The 19,256-nt window shown below is 43.6% G+C and overlaps 1 protein-coding gene across 1 annotated transcript; it reads right to left on the reverse strand.

Annotated features, from left to right (window-relative positions):
- Window positions 1–1,010: 1,010 nt before the first annotated feature.
- Window positions 1,011–5,936, reverse strand: LOC108410981. Its single transcript, XM_017682326.2, has one exon. It carries the CDS (start codon window positions 4,211–4,213, stop codon window positions 2,945–2,947), a length of 1,269 nt encoding a protein of 422 aa, XP_017537815.2. The 5' UTR covers window positions 4,214–5,936; the 3' UTR covers window positions 1,011–2,944.
- Window positions 5,937–19,256: the final 13,320 nt, after the last annotated feature.

Here is a 19,256-nt window from a genome sequence, read left to right on the forward strand (position 1 = left end):
AACGATAAGGATAAAGATAATAAAGGGAAAAAAACTGGAAAAAGCTAGAGAGACAATGGGACTCCCTGGAATACCTGTTAGACCACCAGAACTATTTTTCAGTGCCCTCAAGTGTTTCTGTTCATTCGTCCACTGTGAGAAAACGACTCTGTGGGTCTGAAAGGACGTGTGGCTGTTAGAAAGCAAGAAGAAAATCTTTTTTACGACACCAAAACTGGACATCTGAGATCTGGATCTTAGGCTAGATTCATGAAACCATTTGATCAAAGGACAACTTCTACATTTATATACTGTAACTGTCCAAAACATTTAAAGTATCTCCAAGATGGTATCGTTAGGGAAAAAAACAGAACTATTTGATCATTTTAATGTCAATATAATGGTCTGTAATGGTTTTTCTAAGAAAATTTCAGACCATTTCTGTTGATTTCTGGTAAAAGAAATCTGGAAAAAAAGGAATGCATTTTTCTTTGGACAGTGACAATCTAACATCAATTACAGTAAATAGTGGTAAACCTGACCAAAGTTGTATTTGGGTACTATTTTGCCTCACAGTGCCCTGCATGTACAACCTGTGGACGAAACCAGTCCTGCGTGTTCGTTGATGCAAAATAAATGAGACGAGTAGATCAGACTGAAGTGAAACAAACGGTTTATTACAGAATTCTGGTTACAAACAGAGAACAGGCATCATGTGTCTCCCAAGTAAGCTCTGACCGCTTCTCATCTGACTCCCTTTTTATAGTCGCATGACCGCTCCTTCCTTACCCCAGCGTCCAATGTGTGCGTTAGGCCATCTCACCAATCCACATCATAAAAGACGTGAGCGCGTCTGCAAGGTCAGCTTAAGGTGTTTCCTGTGTTTATCAACTCCCCCCGTTTTCCAGACAATGGCTCTGCTTATCTGACATCCTTGTGTATTCACACAGCCTTATGTGCTGACTCTTAGCTCTTAGAATTGTACAATATGACCATTAAGCTTTCAATGCTAAACATAAGCTTTCTTTAATATATCTTAAAATGTAATATGAACAATATTAAGGCTAATAATTCCACAATTCTCCGCAATTCAATAATTCAGACATAGTGACTGATCCATCCGGGGCGGTGTTGTTGGGGATGAATGTACAACACATATCACCAAACGTGTGACAGACGCCTCCCGTTTCCGCCAAAAGCTTGTCTAGGGCCACTCTATTTTGTATAGTCATCAAAGACGTGGCCGAGAGCTGTGCACTGAGGCCCTCAACGGCTACCTTGGTTAAATTGGCAAGGAGCATGACTTGGTAATTAACGTAATTGATGAGATCTACATTTTTGTTGGGGGTGACGGGGAAGAGGGCAGAGATAATAGGAATATTTTCGAATCCTGCGGCTATTTGATCAACTAGCTTATACTCATCGGGGACCCCCCTTGGGACCCCTATGGCGTCTATGTAAGTGGGTGAATTTTTGGTGAGATTGAAATGATCTTCTGTGGTTTCACGTTTTCGCCTATGTATAGTAATGTGTTTAGCCTGACTCTGACCTACTAACAATATTGGAGACACCAGCCTTACCATGGCACAGAGACCGAATGTGTGAGTAGGCATCCTGACTAAAAGAATAGTGCCGCCGCAGTAATAATATAGCCCTGCTCTGGCCCATGGGCCTACGGAGGCATTCCCTGAGTACGTAATGTGACACCAATCAGGGTTAATCTGGCCCATCATTTTACCTCGGCCGGCGCCATCAACGTAAGTGCGATTAAAACAGGTGAAATTGCCGCTAAGTGGTGCTCTAAATGGGCAAAATACCAGCTAATGTAGTACAATTAATCGGATTCGCTTGTTTTGTGAGCTCAATCATACATTTAAAGCCTGTCTGGAAATAAAGGAGCTGGGGCTAAGGACAGCGGGACACGAGTCTGTGCACAAGCCACGCAGTCCTCCATCCCAGCTTCCCCAGCCTGGGCTGCTAACCATTTGAGCCACAAATTATCCCCTACATATCCTGTTAATTTAACAATATCACCCGGTGACCACTTAGTATAGTCCGAGCCCTTAGGCCCTGGATCACTCACCTCCTGGGTGGCGGGGGTAAATGTATTAGTCATGCTATTAACCGATGCTGATATAACTTTATTGTGCATATTTATTTTAATTAACCCCAATGGGTCCTTACCCGATACATCTACTCCTAATATGAGGTATGGAGAACGACCAGTCCTACCCCGATGCGCATCCATAATCGATTTCTCCCAATTAATAGATAAGGTCAATGGATTTTGAGTCCTGCTAAAGTAATGTTCCCAATCTGTCTTATGAGTGTAAGCGTCTCTTGCAGCTAAGGTGGGTTGCCATCTACCCGTATATTTTATCACTGAGTGCCAATACCTACACCACCTATCATCCCAGCTCCAACCATACCCACACTTATTCGTGACCTGCAGATCCCAGCAAAGATAAACGTCATAACCTCTATATGTTGAGTTCTGACCTGCGCAGTTAATGACGTCACACAAATCAAAGGTCCATGCTGTGGAGCTGCCTAGGGTGTGGTCTAATTCTATTCCCCCGTATCTACTAATACAATGGTCTTTGTTTGTAGTTGATCGTCTACTTCTGATTTTAACTATGTCCGTTAACAGAAATGTTCATGTTTCTGCCTTCGGTAGGTGCGCTGATCTGCACTGGGAGAGATGGTACCAAGCAGGACCTTTGCCGTTCAGCCGAACGGCATGAGAAGTTCGCTCGACCACTCTGTAGGGTCCTGTCCACCTGGGCTCACACCACTTCCGCTTGATAACTTTCAGATAGACCCACTCAGCTCATTAAAGTAGGCTTGGTGAGATTCGTGCTGTATGTCTTTACACGCTAGCGCGGTATGGGGCCCCGGAAAAGATCTACCTGTCATCAGTTCAAAGGGCGTGAACCCTGTGGCTCTGTTTACAGAGCTTCTGATGCTAATTAATGCAATTGGTAGGGCGTCCAGCCAATTTTGCCCTGTAGAGTATACAACTTTGTTCAATTTTGATTTCAGTGTTTGGTTCATGCGCTCCACCTTCCCTTGAGACTGATCCGTACGCATGTTTCAGGCCTAGTACTTGCTCTACCCATGCCAAGGCGTTACTTGTGAAGTGAGTACCATTATCTGAGTGTATTCTTTTGGGAAACCCGTGTTGGTTCACCTTCTTCAACACCATCTGCAAACTTGGTTCTTTATAACCTGCCGCTTCCTTTGCTGCCTTGTCTGCTGCCACATTACCTCTTTCTACCAATGAGTCCCCTTTCTGATGTCCCTTGCACTTTATGATGGCAACCTGTTTTGGTAGTTGTATCGCTTTCTCTAGTGCTAACAACTCTTCCTTGTGTTTAACGGGTTTGCCCGCACTGGTGAGAAAACCTGCCTCCTTCCAGTGGGGTAATTCGATGTGGGCTGCTCCCACTGCATCGGCTGAATCTGTGTAGATGTTAACTGCCCTGCCTTCTGCTAATTCGAGCGCCGCAATGACAGCCAATAGTTCCGCTTTCTGAGCTGAGGGACCGTTCTTGACTTCTTTTGAGATCACTGTCCAAAAATCATCTACTTCCCCATTCATTTCTTGTACTACCGCAAACCCTGCTTTTATTTCTCCGCCATCTCCCCTATAACCGCACCCATCTGTCCACAGATTTAGTGCCCCTTCTATTGGCGTGCCCTTGAGGTCTGGTCTTATTTTCCCTTCTATTTTTACCTTTCTCGCACACTCGTGCGGGGGTCCTTCTAACATGTTATCTGCCATGTTAATCCCATCGTGAGTGTAAGTAATGTTGGGGGCTGTCAGTACTTTATGTATGCGTCTTTGCCTGAGGGGAGTGAGCGTGAACATCTGAGAATTTATATATGCTACCACTCCGTGTGTGGTCAGCACATGTAATGGATATCCTGCAACTATGTGTGCTGTTTTTTGCACTAATTTGGCTAGTCCTGCAACATGTCTGGTGCAACATGGTTGTCTTTTCTCTACTAAATCTAGAGGAATGCTCAGATACATTACCACCTGTCTACCTCCCCCTTTTTTCTGAAACAACACTCCATTTACCAATGAGGGTGTATCAGAAACATCCAGGTAGAATGGAATGGTGTAGTCTGGTCTAGCAAGGTCAGCCGCATGCGCTAGTTCCTGTTTTAGTTCAATGAACGCCTGCTCTAGCTCAGGTGTCCATGACAAAATGCCTAATGTCTTTATCATCTCACGAAGCGGTGCGACCAGTGAAATCGGGTATGTATGAACGACTGTATCCTACCAGCCCTAAAAATGCCAACATGTCTCTGACCGTGATTGGTTTGGGGTGGCTTAAAATAGAGGACCGGTGCTCGGGGGACATACCTGTACTCCCCTTAGTGACCACTCTGCCAAGAAAGGTGACTCTTGACCTACAAAATTGCAGTTTTTGCTTCTAGACTTTGTACCCGCACTCGGCCAGTTTCTCCAATACTGCTATTGAAGCCTCAATACAAGCCTGTTGGGTGTCTCCAGCAATCAGGAGATCATCCACATACTGGATTAAAATGGAACCTTCAGGGAGAGAACAAGTGTCCAAACTTTGCTTTAATGCTTGGTTAAACAGGCCGGGTGAACAGGCGAAGCCTTGTGATAAACGTGTGTACCGGTACTGTCTGCCACGGTGTGTAAACGCGCAAATGTCTCTACACAGAAAAAGGCGCTGGCCAGATCTACACACGTGAACCAAGTTTTGTTGCGGTCTAGTTCAGATAGTGTGGTGTATGGGTTGGGAACGGGGATGGTTTGGGTGGCCAGGGCTGCATTAATGGCCCTTAAATCATGCGCCATTCTGTACTGCCCAGGTTCCTTCTTTGGAACTGGCAAAATGGGAGAGTTCCACCTAGACTGACATGGTTCTAGCACTCCAGCTCTGAGGAGTGCATCAATAGTTTGGTCTAGGGAGGCCATAGCCTCAGGTTTATGGCGATATTGGGGAAGCCAGATTGGTTGAGTCGAGGTCATATTAAATGACACTGGAGTTTGTTGTATTTGCCCTACGTCATCGGGGCCCTCAGACCACAATCCATCCGGGAGATGTGACAAAAGGACATGGGTGTCAATATGGTCAGCTGCCTCACAACCATGATGTCTACTTAACAAATCATGTGTCAGCGTGATGTGATTATGGGTCTCACCCCTAATAAAATGTTTTTGTGGCTTCGGAAAAGGAAACGTCAGGAATCTGCGTCTGTACCCAATCGGTGGCAGCGTTTGCCCTTTTGGTCATGCCCCCTAACTGCTTTGCCATGTGGCCTGGATGTAACGCTAACGAAATATGTGGCCCCAGTAAATATCCACCATGTCATCATTTGTGGCAGATATTAAATACATGCTTGGGCCGTTCTCACCATAACAACTTGTGACCTGACCATTTGGCCAGGTTAAAGTCAGTCCTGTGGGGCTGCACAGAATGGAAGCCCCCATTTTCATCAGCAGATCTCGTCCACACAAATTCACTGGTGCTTGAGTTGCAATGATAAATGTGTGTGTGATAGTCTGAGAGCCATTATAAACAACCAATGGCTTGGTTTTGGGCAGAGTCATTGAGTCCCCTGAGAAACCTCTGACTGAGAGATAGTTACTACTCATCATATCTGGTGGAAGTTGAGAGTTGATAGCAGAAAAGGTGGCTCCTGTGTCAATCAGGAATAGCAATCTCAGGTGGCCCACAGTCAGTGATAGCATGGGTTCTGCCATGACCACGCTATCAGGGTCCCCCAGTGGGCCCCGTCAGTGCTCTCCCCCCCATGGACTCATCTGGTACTGTCCCCCTGGGGCAGCACCTGGGTGAGGGGCCGGGTAGTAGGTGGCCTGGTGCTGAGGCTGAGAATGGTGTGGTGCTCTTGCCAGCGGATGGGGGCATTGTTGTGCCCAGTGATCCATGGCGCCACATCTGAAGCAGCCTAAATCATACTGCTGCGGACTATGGCCCCCGCCCCTGTTACCCCTCCCCCTGCCTCTACCACGTCCCCTGTACGGACCCCCATATGGTGTGGGTTGATATTGAACCACAATTGGCTGTGGTTGATATGGCAACAGCTGGGTCTGGGGAGGCAGCGGCTGTGGAATGGGGGATTGTGATTGTGGTTGCCGCCCTGCATAATTAACAGAATTGTCTTCAGCAGCGGTGATCACCATATTACCTGGGTTGGTCCTTTTCTTGTCCTCACCTAAAGTCTTTCGAGCCTCTGCCAGTTGAGCTTTCATCAGCTCCAACTGCAGTTTGTCTACTTCACCTGTCCTGGCGTCTACCTGTCCCTTGTGTTTGTTCATATAAAACAGAATGGTTTTCAGCCATGAGTCATGTGAGGCGTCTGGTCCCATATTGGGATCGTCTTCCATTTTTTTTTCTAACATAATCTGGCATGACTTTCAGGATGGCTGTACGGAACCATATTTGCTGTACGCCCCCGTGGCCTGGGTGTGTGCTAGTTCTATTAGTCCAATCCTCAGCTGCAAGACCCATATACTCACCGAACGCGCTCAGTACATTGCGTCGAGGGGCCGGGCTGTTGTGGTCTTATGTCTATTGTGCCTGATTGTACGTTAATGACGGGGTTAGGTTATCGTAGGAGGGTGGGGATACTTGGCACCACTCCGCACCATTCTATCCAGGTTGCCATTATATGTGCACTTCAAACTTCTGACCTTAGCTATTTCCTGTTCTGCATCTGATAACCTCTTCCTGGCTTTTCCCTTCTTAAACATTCCTGCCTTTTCATGTTCTGCCTTAGCTTCGTCTAATTCCTTTATTGCTCTAGCTGTAAAATCATTTAACGCCTGTCCCAAAGAAATCTGGTCATGGGGGGACAGTTCTTTATCCAACATCCATTTTCTCAACATTTTCTCCGTTTCTGCTCTCACTTTTTTCCACTTTTTTGGGTCTATCTCTAAGTCATAAACCGCTTTAGCCAAAATGATTATCTGTTTCTCCAATGTTTTCCATTGCCAATTCCCCACCCCAGCTGTATTATCCAATTCCTTTTCTAAATCTCTTTTACTGTATTCAGCCATGTTGCTCAAAAACTGGTACTCACCAAGACGTCTTCTAAGTTTTACTTGCATGACCCACAATGCTGAGTTATCACCGTTAGGTTTGCTGCATGTGAGGAACTTCAAACTTATCAGGAATGGGCGCTTTAGAGGACTCGAACCTCAGGGACTCCAACCCGGTACTTTAGAGGACTCGAACCTCAGGGACTCCAACCCTGTTTTAGGGAGAGCCAATCCCAGGGGCTTTCAACCCAGTCCTTATCCCATTACCTCGTCAGATGATGGGAGGGGTTCACCAATTCCCGGCAAAACACAAGCCCAATACCTTATTAATCACTCAGTATCACTTTACCATTTACCCAAAAACATTTTCCATTATTCTCACCTTACGTTTGTTCCAATTCAGTCCTTTAAATTTAATCACCTGATCCAACCTCTTTTACTCATCGCTAATTTAGCAGTTGTCAATATGCAGAATTTATTTAAATAGGTTTCTGCTTACCTTATTAAATGGCGCGCCTGTGATGAGTAATGGAGGAAGATCAAGCCTGTTTTTCTAATGGTCTCCTTTGCATCACGTCAGGGTCATCAAATTGTGGACGAAACCAGTCCTGCGTGTTCGTTGATGCAAAACAAATGAGACGAGTAGATCAGACTGAAGTGAAACAAACGGTTTATTACAGAATTCTGGTTACAAACAGAGAACAGGCATCATGTGTCTCCCAAGTAAGCTCTGACCGCTTCTCATCTGACTCCCTTTTTATAGTCGCATGACCGCTCCTTCCTTACCCCAGCGTCCAATGTGTGCGTTAGGCCATCTCACCAATCCACATCATAAAAGACGTGAGCGCGTCTGCAAGGTCAGCTTAAGGTGTTTCCTGTGTTTATCAACTCCCCCCGTTTTCCAGACAATGGCTCTGCTTATCTGACATCCTTGTGTATTCACACAGCCTTATGTGCTGACTCTTAGCTCTTAGAATTGTACAATATGACCATTAAGCTTTCAATGCTAAACATAAGCTTTCTTTAATACATCTTAAAATGTAATATGAACAATACTAAGGCTAATAATTCCACAAACCCCATTTCCATAAAAGTTGGGACGCTGTGCAAAATGTAAATAAAAACTAAATGCAATGATGTGCAAGTCATTTAAAGCCTATATTTAATTGAAAATAGAGCAAAGAACTATGAAACTATGAAACTATGAAATTGTATTGTTTCTTGAAAAATAACAATCATTTTCAACTTGATGCCAACAACACATCCAAAAAAAACTTGGACGGGGACAACAAAAGGCTGGTAAAATGGTGTAACATTTACAAAAGGTTTTTTTTTTTTTTTTTAAATGAAAAGAAAATGCAACAATATGCAAATCACATAAACCATATAAGGACAATACTGCAGATGTTGAAAGATGCTGAATTGTAGTTTTTCAAAAAATGAATTTGATGCCAACATCATGTTCCAAAAAAAGTTGGGACAGGGGCTTTACCACTCAGCACTCCAAGTTCGGAGGGAGACCGACTGCTGTAGCTCTGAAAGTGAAATGTTTTCTGTTTTGGTTTGATTCAGGATTTCAGCTGATCGTCAGTTTCAGGGGCTCATTTGTGGTATTTTTCATTTCATAATGTGCCAAATGTTCTCAGTGGTGACCGGTCTGGACTGCAGGCAGGTCAGTTTAGCACCTGGACTCTTAATACGGAGCAGTGCTGCTGTAATACATGCAGAATGTGGTTTGACGTCGTCTTGCTGAAATAATCAAGGCCTTCCCTGAAAAAGACGTCGTCTGGACGGCAGCAGATGTTGATAAAACATGTTTATATCATTCAGCTTTAATGACGCCTTCACAGATGAGAGGTCACCCAGGCCATGAGCACTAATGCCCCCTAAACCATCATGAATACTGGCTTTAGAACTGAGCACTGATAACAAGCTGAGTGGTCTTCAGCCCGGAGGACACAGTGTCCATGATTTCCTAAAAGAATTTCAGATGTTGATCCGTCGGAACGCCGGACACTTTTCCACTTCCCCTCAGTCCATTTTAAATGAGCTCAGGCCCAGAGAAGGTGGCAGCGTTTCTGGATCCTGTTTATATTTGGGTTCTTCTTTGTGTTTTAGAGTTTAACAGCGTTTGTGGATGCAGTGATGAACTGTGTTCACAGTCAGTGGTTTTCAGAACCTGCTGAATGTAAATGGGTTGGTTCTCATGACATCACAAACACAGTGAATTCAAAATGGGCCATTTTTGCAGCTCAGTTTCTATATATAAACTATAGAGTTAATGGTACATGTTGAAACTCAACGTTAACATATTACATCAAACTCAAAGTGACTTATAATAAATATTTTAGGTGGAACGTTTTAGCGTGAGGCGTTTGGAAATGTTTTTATGTGCACGTCAAACACACAGTTGATGTTTTTCAGTACATGGACTCGGTGGCCGGTGCATATCTGGAGAACGGGGACCAAGCACTGGAAACAGAGCAGCTGGTGACTATGATGCGTGAGTCACAAAAATAATGGCATTACCACATCAGTGTACATGAGCAAAACACCGAAACCATTTCTCTCCACTAACTATACTTTCTCTTCCTTTTTCCATGTAGACATGTGTCAGAAACTGTCCATAACTGAAGACCAGAGGATCTGGGTGACTGACTGACTGGAAAACTGGAAATGTCTAAGAAGAGCACACTTTAAAAAATGCGTTCGACCACAGTGAAGTGCGATCTCACAGTGTTAATTTGACACTGGTATCTGGCTGATGCAAAATTCTCTGCTGGGAACTTCAAAAGGCACATCTAGTTTTGCTAGATCACCATCATACTCAGACTTAAACTAGCTGTGCTTTTATCCCTCGTGAGTAGTTATTTTCCATAGCACAGTGGAGAAATCTATGGAAATGTTTAATTATTAATTTCCTAATTGTGATTCTGTTGTGTCCTGAGTGAATCCGTGACTAATTTAAGTCTCGCTGGGTCTAAATTGGCATAACAACATGCGTGTTAGACCAAGATGTGGACACCTTAACCATCACATCTATATAAACGTCCTATTCCAAAACCATGGCTGTTAAAATGAAGGAGCTATAACAGGCTTCACTGGTGTGTTTTGGGAATTAGGGAAGGTCTGGCTCACAATTCGTATTACAGCTCTGTGCAGACCACTGGAGTTCCTCCTCAGACTTCAGTCATGATGGGACAGGAAATTGGCAGCATAAAATGTGAAATGTCTTCATAATTGGCAACATTAACTCCTTAAAATCTCAGGCTTATTATACACAACGGCTTATTTAGTAACTACAAAGCCTTCAATGCAAACTGGCTGAGCTACTCCCATTTCCCAGAGGTGTGTAATAAAACTTTGGGCCTGCCCGTGAGCTCTGGTCATTTAAGAGGTTAACATTACCTTTCACTGGAACTAAGAGGTCGAAGGCAAGCCCTGAAAAACAGCCACCGCCCCTTATCCCTCCTCCACCAAACATTACTCTTGGCTGTATGCGTTCTGGTACGTAGGTTTCTTCTGGCATCCAGGAAATCCAGATTTGTCCTTCTGACTGTCAGAGAATGAAGCATGATTCACTCCAAAGAACACTTTTCCACTGGTCCAGAGCCCAGTGATGGCGTGCTTTACACCAGTCCAGTTGATGCTTGACACTGCACAGTGATCTTAGGCTTGTGTGCAAACCCAATTCATGAAGCTCTCATGCTGGGGTTGCTTTCAGGGTCAAGCTGGAACTGTCATAAGTCCTGTGGGGATCCTGACCATTAAAAGAACCGGTTGAAAGGGGGGCAGAGAAACAGATGGACTACAGTCTGTAACTGTGGAACTGCAAAGTGCTCCTATATGGTAAGTGGAGCTGATAAAATGCACAATGAGTGTAGAATGAAATGGCTGGTTGGTGTGGACATGTTCACACGTACAAGCAACGCTTCCGTATTTGACAGTCCTGTTTGAACTCATCAGGCTCATAATGGTGTTTATCAGACTCGGATCACATGCCAGGTACCGAGGGTTTTTACTGAACTGGGAAAATCTGCTTTCAGTTCCAGCACCAGCAAACTGGACCCTCACTACAGGAACCACTAAAGCTCAGCTCGTTGGGTCACTCGGTCACTTTACACACTTCTACTCTCTGACCACCTCCACCCATCTTTTTTTACCATTCTCTTTAATTATTTATTTAATCTATTATTCATATTTATTCTTATTTTAATTATTGTTCTCATTTTAATAAAATAGTTTCTTGTCTTCCTTTTATTTGGATTAGATTTTATTAACCTTTACATTTTATGTATGTTTTCATTTCTTAATTTTTCTTTATTATATTTTTCTTATTAATGTTTCACGTTTTAAACTTGCCTAATCTGAGTCTTCATTTATTACATTTACTTTTATCATTTGACAAGTTCTTACACATCAATCCCTCACTCTGCACTAACGCGGCAACACTGTATGTGAGGAACACCGTCAATGTTCTTGCATCGTGTGATTTAATGATGAGATGGTAAACCCCTTTAGTTTGTAGCACACCAACACGTCTTTGGCCAAGCCACATACCTTTCATGAACGTAGAGAGATCAGCGGAAATTCACCATTAGATTATTGTGTGATTAACTACAAAGAAGTGAAATAAACACTTCTGCAACCACCGTTTCAATCATTTTTCTAAGCCTAGATTGGAAGCTACAGTTTGTGACTCTGAATTTATTCGTGGCAGAGGACACTGCGTCCCTCTATGCTGAAAAGCACCACCTCTTTCTTGTGGCAATAAATAACATTTCTGCTTTGACAGTTTCAGAAACCGCATGAGTAAGTCAGTCGCCTGCACAGTTTAGTGGTTTTCCTGTTCATTTTGTGAAGGGGTGAATAAATTTAAGTCAAGCACAAGACAAATTTCAGTAAAAGCTTTTCTTAATCCGAGGTGACGTGCTTGCAATAAGCTATTCTTTGTGTGCGCTGCTGTCAGCGAAGAGAAAGAAAACGGCGCTTTAGATGAAACCTCTTTTACTGAGCCTGGAGGAGGGAGAACGGCTGCTCAGCACCGGCTGATACAGCCGAGAAGCAGGCAGGTCACTTCCAACCACACATTTCCTGTACATGGTAGCCACTGAACACTGCTTAATTACCTCAACATATTTTTTGAGCGGAGACTGTGAGCCAGGCCTTCTCGTCCAACATCAGCGTCTGACCTCACAAATGTTCTTCTGGAAGAACGGTCAGAAATTCCCATAAACACTCCTAACCCTTGTGGAAAGCCTTCCCAGAAGAGCTGAACCTGTTATAGCTGCAAAGGGTGGGCCGACATCATATTAAACCCTATGCATTAAAAGGATTTTTCAACACTTTCCTGAACATCTTCGACCAAGCTGTGAATCCAGTGCTCTCGTAGGGTCCAGTGTAGTCGCCACTCACCGAGGCCAGACCTCCTATGTATTCAAGGCCTAATGAGCCAGTAGAGGAACCAGAAAGCTTTGTGGAAGCTGCTTTCATGGCAGTAGACTACAGTTTGAGTAACTGATGTTACAGTAGTAGTTATTAAACTTACTAGAGGAGAACTATTTACTTGCAACATCGATGGAACAATATGCCCAATACCACTACTTTTCAGCCTTGTAGTGGACCATCGGCAAAATTCTGATAAGTCCTGCCTCACTTAGTTTGCGTTGACATGTCTGAGCAGAAAGTTTGACAAACTACCTGGCAGCATTTGACTAAAAGATCATTGGCACAAAGGAAAATTCAGAAACAGATAAAAATATGAATGTTGGCCAATTTGAACCAAAGAGTTCTGGACACTATTTTTACATCAATCAAAGCAGAAAAATGTTTTAGCCAATCAACATTCACATGGAAGGGACCTGTGTCTGTTAAGGAGGAGGTTTTACAGGAATCGTAGTAACAACTTTCCACCATTTATGAACATAATTCTGACTAATTCACTGCCACCAGCAGTCGCGCTGCATGCTTGTTTCGAGTTTCCTTTGCTTGACAGAGTAAGTGCTACGGAACGGCGGGGAGGTGGACCCAAGTGCAGAAATGAAAACCACTGAGAAAGAGGACTAAATAAAATTTATTGGGGCAAAGGCGTGAGTGTTTGGGACGTTGTAATTGAGGTGGCCTGGAGCCAGGTGGCCCGTGGAGTTACCGCTGCACCACTGGGACGCACAGGTGACAACGGGTAAAGCACCTCAAGGAAGGGGAAATGAAAAGGCGGGAAACAGTCAAACAAAGACGCTGAAACAAAAGCTGAACTGGAAAGGCAAAATCAGAGAAAACTAAACACACCTCCTCTGTAAGAACGAAGGGAAGGTAGACTTTGAGCTGTTTGCTCTTGGTGGAACAAACACCTTTTCTATTTCTTGGAGCCGTTTGTAGCTCAAGAGCTTTTTTCTGGCTTTAAGTATCTTTGGAACAGTTTATTCTTTGTAGCCCTTTTTTCTTCTCTTCAGGTTTGGGGCAACTTCTTTTCTCAGCCCCCTTTTCTTTTCTTCAACAACAAGTACCGTACCGGTCACCCCTTTACAAAGGTGTGACAAATGCTACACAGCCTTGAGTAGATGAGTCCACAGGTGTGTCGAGATGGACCTAATCAGCCTGAGGGCTTCTGGGAATTGAAGTTCCCTGAAGTTATGGCCCCTTGCCGCCGTCACCCTCTGCTGGCAGCTGGCGGCACTGGCTGGACCCTTACAGTAAGCTATACTAAGACAATTATGATCAGCAGAGAGGCATGTCAATCATTACTTTTTGCAAGTGCCCATTCCAAGAGTTCAGTGATATTCCGTGGAAAAGTGTTTACAAGACCAAATGTATAGACTTTGGAACATCTTTGTTCACCACAAGGTTCAATGGCAGCAAATTTCCAAAACGCCATCCATATTTCACACACAGAAAAACTGCTCAAACCCAAATTTTCTAAAATGTGTAAACTGACCATAAAATGACACAACAAGGTCTATTGGAACAGAACTTTTATATTACGTGGAGGTTAATGGAACTGTGGAAAGGTTCTTTACATTTACCTCTCACGTACAAAGATGATTCTTTGGAGAATTCTACAAGTGGGTCTTCTATAATATCTGCCCAAAGAGATCTCTGGCCCCTTTAGTTTCAGTTTTATCTGAGTGTACATCCTGTAATGCTTGTGTGAAGAATAGGATGGACTGAGGGAGAGAACTGAGACAGTGAACCAGCACTGGCCATCTTTTAAAGTGGCTTACTCAATTCAGGACCACAGCAGTGAAGCCTTTGGAAGTGTTTTCAATGTTAAGTCGATATGTAATTATTATCAGTCCTACAGCCCAAACTGCATTTCAGGTGGCCTGTGGAAGGTTACAAAAAGAGGCTCTATATATGGGGTATATCCATCCTTTCATATGACCTGGATCATCTAGCTTCATGTTTTTGGAGAAGAAAGATGGTAAGTGTAGAAAGACAGTAGTACCACCACAGTGGTTGTTGAATGGTTTTCTAGAGCCTGCTGTCTCATCCCTCGTCCAGGTTTTCCCACTGCCCTTCAGACTACAGAGGCTCTCTTTCATCATGTGGACATTACATCAGACTGAAGGACCCAGTTTACTTCTGAGGTATGGACAGAGTTTATGAAGTGTTTGAGGATCCACAACAGCCTTACCTCTGGGCATCACCCTGAGACAAAATACAAGGTTGAGACACTGATCCAAGAACTTGGCCGGTTTCTCAACAGTTATTGATGGAATCGACAGGGTAAATGTGTGTAGGTCTCTCCTCTAGGCTAAATATACCCAGAGCTCCTTTGTAAGCTCTTCCACAGGTCTCACGCCCTTTCAGATCTACCATGGTTCCCAACCTCTGCTCTTCCTGTGGGTTCCTGGTAGTGGGCAGCAATTGACAAGTGGATCAAACCCAGTGAGGAGATCTGGGAGTTGGCTTACGTTCACCTGGAGAGAGCCATTGGGATACAGAAGGCTGAAGTCGATTGCCACCACAGGGAGGTACTGGCCAAGGGGAAAGAGTATGGCTGCCCATTTGGTACATAAACTTTTATCTTCCCTGCAAGAAACTCAATGCACTGGACCATTTAATGTTTTGAGATGTATCAGCAGGGTGACATACACTCCAATTACCCTTTCAATTCTCTCAATTCAATGCTTTCATGTCTCTGTCCTCAGGCCTGCAGTGCCTGGCCCTTTGCAACATGCTGAACCCTTGGACGCACAACCTCCAGCACTCATAGTAGATGGAGCTTTCCCATTGGCAGTGAGAGGGCTCCTGGATTCTCTTTGGAGAAGGGGTGAGCTCCAGGACTAGGTGGATTGGGAGGGTTCGCTGTTTTTAAATTTAAGCCTGAGGAAGACCCTGAACACATCTTGTTTTTAAAATATTAGATACATTTTAATTTAATTTATTGTCGACTGGCCAGGTGGGGTTCAGGTCAGGGTTTTGACCAGGCCACTTCAAAATCTTAATTTTCTTTCTTTATGAGCCATTCAAAGTTGGACTGTTTTGCTTTGGATCGTTGTCTTGTTGGCATAACTTTTACATTTACATTTGCAGCTTTTAGCAGACGCTCTGATCCAGAGCGACTTACAAGAAGAGCTCTGTCTGTCTAGAGAAAGTCTCTCTGCTAGTTACCAGTAGGTTAGAGAGAGAGACGGTCCTGAGCTCAGATACTGATAGAAACACAGTCACTGATACAGAGAGAAAAGGAGCAGAGCTGAACTCAGAACTCTGTTCCATTCAATACAATACAATAAACTACAAAACACTGTGCAGTACAATAAACTACAATACACTGTGCATTCAACAATAAAGTAAACTACAAAACACAGTGCAATACAATAAAGTATGATATACAAGTGGAGCACAATATATTGCAAACAATACTTTATTCAAAGCTCATAACTTGAGCTTCAGATCATGGACTAATTCATGGTTCTGTCGATTATGGCAAGTTGCCCCTAAAACCCTAAAGCAGCAAAGAATCCCCACATCATCACATCGCCACCACTATGTTTTGACTCGTCAGTCCACAGAGCATTATTCCAAAAGGACTGGGGGGGTCAAAGTGTTTGTCAAATATGTAATGAGCCCTTATTCTCTTGGGTAGCAGTGGTTTTCACCGTGCAACTCTACCAATTTTCTTCTCGCTGGAGGCCCAGCATTAGGAATTAAAAGCAGATGTTCCTGTAGTGGAAATCACTGCATTTTCTGGATCCTGTTTATATTTGGGTTCTTCTTTGTGTTTTAGAGTTTAACAGCGTTTGTGGATGCAGTGATGAACTGTGTTCACAGACAGTGGTTTTCAGAAGTGTTTCTGAGCCCATGCAGTGATTTCCACTACAGAATCATGTCTGTTTTTAATGCAGCGCTGCCTGAGGGCCCAAAGATCACGGCCAGCAGATACTGGTGTTCAGCCTCGTCCCTCACAGACAGAGATTTCTCCAGATTCTCTGAGTCTTTAATGATATTCTGCACCGTAGACGATGAAAAGCAGAAGCTCTTTGCTGTTTTATGTTGAGAAACGTTCTTCTTGAGTTGTTGCTCTATTTGATGGTGCAGTCTTTCACAGAGTGGTGACCCCTCCTCCTCTTTACTTCTGAAAGACTCCGCCTCTCTGAGCTGCTCTTTATACCCAGTCATATTACTGACCTGTTGGTGGTTTTTAAGCATTACACCGGGGTCCTCTCTGTGTGGAGTCTGCATGTTCTCCCCGTGTCTGCGTGGGGTTCCTCCGGGTTCTCCGGTTTCCCACCACAGTCCAAAGACATGCAGTCAGGCCAATTGGACATGCTAAACTGCCCCTAGGTGTGAGTGACTGTCTGTGTCTGTCTGTATGCCCTGCGATGGACTGGCGACCTGTCCAGGGTGTATCCTGCCTTCTGCCTGAAGACTGCTGGGATAGGCTCCAGCACCCCCCATGACCCAGAAGGAGAAGCGGCTTAGAAAATGGATGGATGGATGGATGGATGGATGGATGGACGGACAACTTCACCGGCCTTTTTTTTTTGCCTGTCATTAAATTGAAAATGAGCAAGTACTTTTGTACTTTTTGCACTATTTTCAATTAAACACAGGGTTTAAATGATTTGCACATCATTACATTTTGTTTTTATTTACATTTTGCACAGCATCCCAACTTTACTGGAAATGGGACTGTACTTTTATGTTCAATTTTTGTTAAACAGCTGAAACAATTAAGTATGACAAATATACAAAACTGGAATAAATCAAGAGGGCACTGTAGTAACTCAGTCTTGGTAACCTTTAGCTTCAGGTGGTCTTCACTGCAGTCCCAAAGGCCAATTTTCCCACAGTGTGTGTTGCCTTTGTTTGTAGAAGAAACCACATTAAATTTAAATGAGGAAAGGATGGCACTTCCACCCTCGGACTTCACAACAGTAATGAAATCACCTCTGACTAGATGGCATACTGTTTACTGTCACGCATTAAAATGATTTGTAAAGATGTGCATTTTAAAGCTTTACATTTTAAATTGTACTTTCAATGTAAATATCTCACATGTAATTGATTAAAGTACTTACACATTACCAATTATTTTTAATTAATTTGAAATATAAAGGTCTTACATGTGGCTTTTGATAGTGATGAATATGTTATTCATAGTGACAGTAAAAGACAAAAGACATCAACATGTTTTGGTCAGTACTTTAACTATAACGTAAGTATAGTTAACTATAAGTATTTAACTATAAAGATACATGTGCTGACAAAAAAGTTTATATAAAATCCTGACTATTAGTTTCTTAAAAAAATACGTTTTTATTCAATACTAAAGGTTAAGATTTCTGCAGACAATATTTTTGAGTTCTTATGGTCCAGTAATTTACTTCAATGGCCAGGAAGAGGTTACACTATATTTCCAAAAGTATTTGGTCGTCTGGCTTCACGCACATGAACTTGAGTGACGTCCCATTCTTAATCCATAGGGTTTAATATGATGTCGGCTCACCCTTTGCAGCTATAACAGCTTCAGCTCTTCTGGGAAGGCTTTCCACAAGGGTTAGGAGTGTTTATGGGAATATGTGACCGTTCTTCCAGAAGCGCATTTGTGAGGTCAGACACTGATGTTGGACGAGAAGGTCTGGCTCACAGTCTCCACTCTAATTCAGCCCAAAGGGGTTCTATGGGGTTGAGGTCAGGACTCTGTGCAGGCCAGTCAAGTTCTTCCACACCAAACTGGCTCATCCACGTCTTTATGGACCTGCTTTGTGCACTGGTGGGCAGTCATGTTGGAACAGGAAGGGGCCGTCCCCAAACTATTCCCACAAAGTTGGGAGCGTGAAATTGTCCAAAATCTCTTGGTGCTGAAGCTTTAAGAGTTCCTTTCACTGGAACTAAGGGGCCGAGCCCAATTCCTGAAAAACACCCCCACACCATGATCCCCCCTCCACCAAACTTTACACTCAGCACAATGCAGTCAGACAAGTACCGTCTCCTGGCAACCGCCAAACCCAGACTCGTCCATCAGATTTCCAGACTGAGAAGCGTGATTGGTCACTCCAGAGAACACGTCTCCACTGCTCTAGAGTCCAGTGGCGGCGCTTTACTCCACTGCATTCCACGCTTTGCATTGCGCTTGGTGATGTAAGGCTTGGATGCAGCTGCTCGGCCATGGAAACCCATTCCATGAAGCTCTCTACGCTGTTCTTGAGCTGATCTGAAGGCCACATAGTGAGGTAACGAATCGTAGTTGAGCCATGATCCGTATGGATCCCCCCACTGTTTAGCACGCATGTCAACCTCTGATTATTTGCCAAAGCTTTAACCGTAATGGTGTGGAATACAGTTTTACTGCAGCTGTTAAAGTAATAATTCCTAAATCTCAATGCACAGTTGAAATGAACAGATGGTGCAGCTGCGTGTCACATTTAAACTCGCTCTGTTTACGACTTATTCACACAGTGCCAGCTGGTGTCGGATAACTTTTTTCTTTTCTGACAAAAATGAACCCGTAGAAACTTGTGTATATTGACTCAGGTTGCCTTTTCCTGATATTAATTTTTAGTTAAAATGGTGAAACGATTGCGAATGACAAATGTGCATCAGGTTGTCTTCACTGATGTCACACAAGTCTAAGCATATGTGGGCTTTGTTTTGAAGATGAAACCACGATAAAATTTAAATGAGGACAGTTCCAACTTGGGACTTTACAACAGTTGTAATTAAATCACCTCTGACTAGATGAGAGATTGTCAATAAATAATCTTTTAAATGATTTGCAAAGATATTT

This window comes from Pygocentrus nattereri, chromosome 24 (assembly GCF_015220715.1).
Source record: "Pygocentrus nattereri isolate fPygNat1 chromosome 24, fPygNat1.pri, whole genome shotgun sequence".
NCBI lineage: Eukaryota > Metazoa > Chordata > Actinopteri > Characiformes > Serrasalmidae > Pygocentrus > Pygocentrus nattereri.

What these genes read in the sequence shown, in the direction of transcription:
- LOC108410981 (XM_017682326.2), bottom strand. Translation starts at nt 4,213, where the DNA reads ATGATAAAGACATTAGGCATTTTGTCATGGACACCTGAGCTAGAGCAG.